This window comes from Poecilia reticulata, linkage group LG2 (genome assembly GCF_000633615.1).
Source record: "Poecilia reticulata strain Guanapo linkage group LG2, Guppy_female_1.0+MT, whole genome shotgun sequence".
Lineage (NCBI taxonomy): Eukaryota > Metazoa > Chordata > Actinopteri > Cyprinodontiformes > Poeciliidae > Poecilia > Poecilia reticulata.
In genome coordinates, this window is record NC_024332.1 from 40,788,441 (window position 1) to 40,796,390 (window position 7,950).

General features: G+C 37.6%; 1 protein-coding gene across 1 annotated transcript in view; it reads left to right on the forward strand.

Moving 5' to 3' along the window:
- The first annotated feature begins 903 nt into the window (after positions 1-903).
- LOC103461763 (bone morphogenetic protein receptor type-2-like) overlaps positions 904-7,950 on the forward strand; it is a 21,979-nt gene continuing 14,932 nt past the window's right edge. The window contains exons 1-4 of the mRNA XM_008404116.2: positions 904-1,153; positions 2,102-2,250; positions 4,967-5,158; positions 7,636-7,848. Of these exons, the coding sequence (XP_008402338.2) occupies positions 2,163-2,250; positions 4,967-5,158; positions 7,636-7,848 (493 nt within the window). The 5' untranslated portion in view covers positions 904-1,153; positions 2,102-2,162. The remainder of the gene's footprint in view (positions 1,154-2,101; positions 2,251-4,966; positions 5,159-7,635; positions 7,849-7,950) is intronic.

Sequence of the window (7,950 nt, forward strand, 5' to 3'; positions counted from 1 at the left end):
GTGGTTTTAAAGGTTTAAAGACAGTAAAAAATAAAGGCATAACTTTCTTTTTTTCCTATCCATTCTCTCTTCTGTTCTCAACTCACACAACTGGGTCCACTCCTCAGCCCCCCTTCCCGTTTCAAACTCTTCTAATTAACTAAAAGTTAAAGAGCTAAATATAAATGAGATGTTTGCTACCTTTGACAAAAAAAAGCTTACGTCTATGAAAGCAGTGTAGCAGTTGTGCTAATGAGGCAGCTCATCAAGATTCAGCAAGAAAATAACAAACTAATATAATAACATAAGAGACTTGGAAATGAATCTGAATAACTTGACCCACAAAACATAAACTAGAGTAACAAGGAATAATTAGAGACAAAAAACAGAAACAAGACTGAAGAAAGAGACTAACAAATACAAAAAATTAAACAGACCTCCAAACATCCCAGGATTCTAATACAAGGAAGCATTTTGTTGTTGTTTTAAGYGTGTTTTATTCAAGTTATAAGCATATTAACAGTAATCTGAATAAAAACGGGTGCTAAGATGTTTTATGTGGCTTCAAAGCAGAAAATAAATGTTTTAATTATCTAAATAAGAAAGCAGCACCCTGATGTTGTGCATCACACAGTGGGGTGATTATGCTTAAAATGATTATTAATTAAGAAAATATTTTTCAATAATATTTTATATACTTCAGTGAAAATTTCTTCCAAGATTTTACAAGGTTTACTGTGTTTCAACACCTTCAATATTTTTGTTCTTCTGGGTTTATAATAGAATAAAATTCAGAAAAAATGTTTGTGTTAATGTCAAAAAATAATGGACATATGCTAAAATACTATTTAAAAAAATTTTTTTGTCTGCTGAAGATCTTGAAGTAAYTATCAGGCTTTTATTTTGATAAAGTCTTCCGGAAGTGATTTCTTCAGCTTGACGGAGTGATTCAGCCGCAGAGAAACRGAGCGCAGCTTCATCCCTGCGCAGTTTCTGGTCCTGCCCCAGAAACCAGCTGCTGGACCAGGATCAACACCGCAAAGGAGATACCGGACCAGGCCGAACCGAACCGAACCCAAACAACCTGATCCGAACTGAGCCAGGCCAGAATATAGACAGAGACAGACAGACGGTTTCAYCTCCTTCTGCAGACTGAGCGGAGTCTTCCTCACCGGTACGAACCGATTCTGGTGGTCTGACCCATCTGCGCGTGTCTGTGTGTCTGTGTGCGCGTGTGGGCCACTCCCTTTCATCTGCTCTACCTGCAGACGCACTGGTCAGGTGAYCAGAGCATCCTTCATCTGACCGGAAACACACGTGTGTCCTAAACACACGGGGTGAGGTCATGTGTGTGTGTAAATGTATGTGCGTGTGTATAATGGAAAAATCTAGTGGATTTTAAGCGAAATCCGTGAAAATCAGCTGTAAATCAAAGCCTGTATGAATGATGATCAATAATAATCAGCCTCATGTGTTGACCTGGGGCCTAAAGAGCCAAATAGAGAGAAAGAAACAGTATATTTCCAATAAACACGGTATGCATTTGTTGTAATTTCATACAAGCAGTCAGCGATAATATCGTGGATAAACAAGATTATATTTCTGTTAGTATATTTTTCATATTTCTTTTTTATTTATGGGTCACATTAAAATCTATTTGGTTAAAAGAAATATTAAGTGAAAACAAATGTARATCTTAAAATCAAGGATAAAGGAAGTGTATGAAACTAAATGAGTAAAAATAGAAATATATTTAAAGAAAAATACATGTAAAGGATTTTAAATAAATGTGTTCAGTTTTCTTTTAAAGCCAGACTTTTAGTGACTCGAATTGTAACATTTACTTGAGTAACTTTTTGGAAAAATATACATTTAGAATTTTTTTTTACTATTTTGTACATTTTTCTTTGAGTAATGTTGTTATGAAGTATCACTACTCCTAGAGTAATTTCTTGGACGGCTACTTTCCATTTAAATCTAAAGTATTTGAATCTGTTTTCTGTTTAACATGATGTGGAGAGAAGAGATTTAAAGGTAGAAATAATGAAATTATAATGAAATAATGATGTTCTGTCCGCAGTGTGTTTCCTGTCTGTACATGAAGTAAATGCTTGTTTTTCAGAGTCAGCAGAGATGAGAACATCCTGTTGGTTCCTCTTGATTAAACTGATCCAGGATCAGTGATGTGGGCTCAGTTTCTGCAGCGATCCAACATGGCTGCCTCAGCGCTGACAGTGTGTGTGTTTATCCTGCTGCTGGCTGGGATCAGAGGTCAGTATGAAGCACAACATCATCATCATCTTCATCATCAGCAGCAGACAGAACAACAGGGAGCTGAACTCACTGCATGCAGCATCTATAGATCTGACATGACTGTTTGGTCTGTATCAGCTAACAGCTCTATTAACCTCACATCCAGACTAAGATCTATATTTTTAATGACAAGAATAAAGTCATAACATTATCAGAATAAAGACGCCATATAACTAGAATCAAAGTGGTAAAATTTCATGAACGTAGTTTTAATGAGGAAAAAAAAAAGCTTTGATAAAGTTATTAGGATCCGACTTGTTCTTTTTTTAAATAGACATAGAAATAGAAATGGTCATTTACWCAACCATTTCAAAGTCTTGGTACTGATAATAATTTGATGCAGTTAAAAGATGAAGTATTTCCTTATTTGTAAAACTGATACCAAACGTCACAAGATGATCAACGTTTCTCATTTCATTTTTTAATTTTTGTGTGGAAGTTTTCACAAAATTACCAATTCATTGTCTTTATTCAGTCACAATGTTATGACTTCATTCTTCTAATTTAAAAAAAAAAAAAATTTTCTTCTAACCCTAATATTCTGTCCTAATGTCCGGAGAAAAAATAACTTTCTTGAATTKTCTGATCTCTGTTGTTTGTTCAACTGAGATCCGAGTTTCAGATTAGATCATAATATCTGCAGTTGTTCTCTTTAAACTGATTKTGTTTCTTGCTGAATAAAAACCTGCAAAAACAGATCAGATGATGAGTTTCTGCCATGCCCTGACTTGTTGTGACCCTGTGAGATTTTTGCTGTTTTTCTTCACTGACACGTTGATTTTGTAACRAACTTCAACATCAGTYTCTGTAACAGACCCTGATGTTTGGCGTCTGAAGCTGCAGGAGYGTTTTTTTCTTCAGGCCCACATTCCTGGAGTGTTTGTTCAGTTCCTGCAGCTCCTGATGAACGTGCTTCGCCTCACTTCCTGYCTGTTCCTGATTCCTGACGTTCAGAGAGACGTCGGGCGGTCTGGGCCGGTACTGTTGTTGAGCAGATGGTGCTGATAAGAACCCTCCACCCTCGGCTCATTGTGACTCCCAGCAGACTAAACACTGAGACTCTGCTGGCTCTAATGAACTGCTGAGAGCTGATACACACACACTTGATTATGTTCCTCCAGGAACCTCAACAGAACCTGACTTAGTTTGTTGTAGTTTGTAGTTTTAGCCACAGGATGGCAGTAAAACACAACACATTGTTCTTCAAGGTAATTAACCCATTCAGYTATGTCATTTTRMKGTAATAAACTCATCGAGTAACATGATTTCTTTGCAAATCTSCACTGGTCTCCCAGCCTTCTCATTCTGCTGCTCTTGTAAGTTTACTTTGTGGAAAGTTGTAAAACTTTATTGCGGTTTTGTTGATGGAATAACTTCAGGAACAGAGAAGTAGGTTGTGCAGTTGACAGTTTCTGTTTAAGTGGTTCTCTGYAGGGATTGTTGCTCGGTATAAATTGTTGCGCCGTATAAAGTGTCCAGTGAGACGTGTAGTTGGATCATCAGATTAACAATGTTGATGTAACGTAACCTCAGCAGCCTCAGGCCTCCGATGTTCCCGCTCGCTCTTCAAACTCTTTCTCTGATGCTGTCAGTGTTTATAGTCGCTGAGAACTCAGAGTGTTTGGCGWTCGTCAAAGTTCCTGTTGGTCCTTGATATTGTAACACTGCTATGAGGGATAAATACATGTGTTACCACCAAGTAGGAGAATGTGAGTGGAGAAAGAGCAACACAATGAAAGAGATGAATGTTGCTATCCAGACTATTTATATAGCTTTCATCCAGTAGTACAACAGTTTTTAGCCCTTACGAAAACCACCGAAGAAGAAACAAAACAACTTCTTTTAGAGGCACAGCACGATTTCTTAACCATAGATTAACATCAGTAGATAACTGACCCTGTATGTAGCCACATCAATAAACACAATTGCATAATCTTACAATAGCAACTTCAGAATGAAAACAGTTAACCTGGAGGATTCCTTATTGATTCCTAAATATAACGTTCAATAGATATTGATCACAACATTATGGCCGAATAGTTTGTTAGTCCCACTAAGACTATCATCCCTTAAGTTATGACTTCACTAGCATCCTGGAGATGTGTTGTTATATGTGGCACTAAGTCAGCTGCAGGTTCTTCAGGTAATATAAGTTTAAAAGTGGAAACTCCATAGATTGGGTTTGTTTGTCCAAAACATCCTACAGGTTCTTSATTGGTTTGAAGTTGGTAGAATATGAAGGCTCAAACATCTCAAATTTGTTCTTGTGCTTYTAATTTATGGATGCATAATCCTGATGAAAGAGCACACTGCCATCAGAAAGTACAGTTTTTATTAGAGAGTTCATGTGTTAAGTATGTGGTGCTTCTTAAAGCCACATCTRCAKAAATTGGCATAACTCATTGCTTCCAAGTTAAGTGATTTGGCACACCAGTGTTAATTCTGTTGGTGTGTTAAGTTGGGAACAGTGGTGAGAATGGGTACCCTGACTGGTTTTAAGAACAATATGCAGCCATCTATGATGCACTGTGTTCTCTAACACCTTTATATGACAACTAGCATTATCTTCTTTGTCTGGAAACCACGGRTCAGCCTAAAGACCARYAACAGCTAGCCTTAGCTGTTTTTAACGGTTATAATGTTATGGCTAACTGGCATCATCCTCTGCTTGCAGGTTTGCAGTCGGAGGACAGAGARGAGAGAATCTGCGCGTTTGCCAGCAGCCTGAAGGGGGCGGAGCCTGTCTCCACCAATGAGCTACGAGGAGAGGTTCAGGAGAACGGCACGATACGCTGCAGTCGCGGCTCCCGCTGCTATGGATTGTGGGAAAGACGCGCAGACGGAGAGATGCAGCTGCTGAACCAAGGTCAGAAACRTTCAGGAACGTTTTTCCATTCAGAGTTTGAACCAAAAGGTCTGGTMMAAACTGTGTKCTGGTTGGCCCAGAAGGTTGTTGTCTTTCAGTAACAGAACATAGAATTTGGGAAACAAACGAACAATTTATGTAATTCCCATTTCCTCTGAATATTAGATTAACCCACAGTCAGTTGTTCCTCTGAGTTTTTATGATTTGAAACATCTCGTTTAGTGTTTTCTGATGTATCTGTGTGTCGTCGACGAAAGCAGTTTATAAAATCCAAGCCTTTRAAGCCACAAAGTGAAAAGAAGAAAAAGAAAATTATTTTTCTTCTGATTTATCTGATTTTAATATTACAGTTTAGGCATATTGTAAATATATACACCTCCTTTTCAAACTTTAAAAAAGTTAGAGGTGAATCTTATCAGGTGAAAAAGCCTCTAACTCTTAATTATCTGCTGCTCTGAAGCTACAGATGCTGAAGCTGCTGTGTGATCCTAATGTGATTAAACTCCTCTATTCATATCAGGAGTAGAGTTTGTTATTATTATCACAAAAATAARATATCATGTAAAATATAACTTTATTAGAAGTGGTGGAAATTAACTGGACAGTAAAGAAAAAGCTATCAAACCTCAACAGTCTTTCTAGCTGCTGCTCAGAGACTTGACCTCAGGTTTACTCACATTTAAAGGAATTATGGGATGGAGTAATCTGGTTTCCTCTCATTCAGGAAGCTCCAGTGTTCCTGTGGAGGAAACAAAGGAGATAATGAGAGAACGACTGTAGCTGCATGAAATCTCTGCTGGCGTTTAGGAACTTCCAGGTCATTTCATTCAGTTTTTGTCGAGTTGTACAKCAAACATATTCATATCCCTGAAACCTGTACACATTTCGCTTTGTTTCAACCACAAACATCAAAAGTATTTTATTTGGATTGTGCATGACAGAAACAAAGAAATCCCAGGAGTTTAACGCATTCATTTCAATTAATTAATTACATACATCAAACATTTTATTGAAGTTAATTCCATTTATTTTAATATACAAAGTTGGCRGCCAGAACCTTAGTATTTGTTTGATTCTGAYGCACAAACAACAGTGATGGACAACAAAGCTGATTCTATTGAGTATRTGTRTAACAGCACCCATACTCAATATAGGTGATATTCACTCAGACTYAATGAGTGAATATCCTTAACWCCTGGTTAAAAATAATAAATATCTTTATTTCTGAGCTGACTTGTCTTCTTATTCAACACTTTAGCAGCAAAAATGGTTTTTGAATAGAAAATGTTGTTAAAATATTAAAGACCCTGAAATTAACTGGTTTAAAAATGTTACTCAAGTTTCACCACTAAAACAAAGAATTGAATTACACTGAAGAGAAAGAAACATATATATGGGTTTCAATTAAATTCTGAAAAAAAATATACCAAGACAATTTCACTGACATTATCGCTGTAAGTCTTTTGAGGTTGATCCCGACCAGATTGGCACATCTAGAAACAGACATTTATTAATTTAATTTARCAAATCAAGCCCAGTCAGACTGAGTGGAGCATCTGTTGGGTTGTTCTGCTAGAAATAATCCTCTGCCCCGTCTCTTTTACAGCCTCTATTTAGCCTCTATCTACATACAGGACAGAGATGATGTGTTTAGGGTAATGTGCAGTTATGGCATTTAGCCTGTCMAACAAAAAGTAAAACAGTTGTCCCATCTGACCAGACAATATTCTTCCATATATTTGTTGTGTCTCCTAATTGCTTGCCAATTTACAAACTGAGCTTCTCATCATTTTCTTTCAGTGTTGCCTTTCATCTTTGATAAAGGCCAGATTTGCTATTTGCACGACTAATATCTGTCCCACCAAAAAAAAATGGTCTTGCCTGTGGATGTCTGTTGCCATGGTGATCTGTAAAGACAGTTTGTTGCACTTAGTTTTAGCTAAGATTAAGGAGTATGAACAGAAAGACACACATCATTTCTTATGCTATTATTTACAAACATAAATATTTTAAGGTATGCATCATTATTGTTTCCTTTCACAATTCTGCACATCTTTGTGTTGACCTCACATAACATTTCTATCGCTTAAGTTTATTATCACGGTTTCAGAAACTGCAGTTAAATATTTTTGCATAGAACTGTAGATGCTGTTGCAGCTGTTTCAGGATCTGATCAGTAATAAAGATGTAATCCATCATTTAACCAGCTCCTGTTGTCAGAACTGTTTTATTAAAGACCCTCTTCTCCTGCTGGACTTTATCTGGTRTAAAACATGAAACTTTAATGTCAGATTTGATCTGTATTTGGAATTGTTTTGTCACTCTGCATTTGTTTAACCTTTACTCAGCAGCAAATCTGCTCACGGCCTCCAGTAAAACTGAGACTCACTGAAACTCTCAACATTTGACCGATAGAAAGCGAGCAGGTCAGCCATTTTTAACAGTCCAACTGAATAAACGGGTGTGATTCCCTCCAGGTTGTTGGATGTATGTGGGCCACCACCAGGAGTGTTATGGTGACCGCTGCATCCTGGTGACAATGGCTCCATCTCAGATGCAGAAAGCCAGCTACCATTTCTGCTGCTGCAGCCACGACCTCTGCAACAGTAACTATACTGAAGCTCCGCCCACTGATGACACGCCCAGCCTGAGGTCGATGAGGAGGGAYGACCTCATCCTCAGTCCCACAGGTGAGATCCGATCAGACAAGTCACAGTGTTCATCACTACTGACTGAAACATGCTCTGATCTAAACAGAAACTTTTCACTGCATTTGTTTGAATAAATGTCTG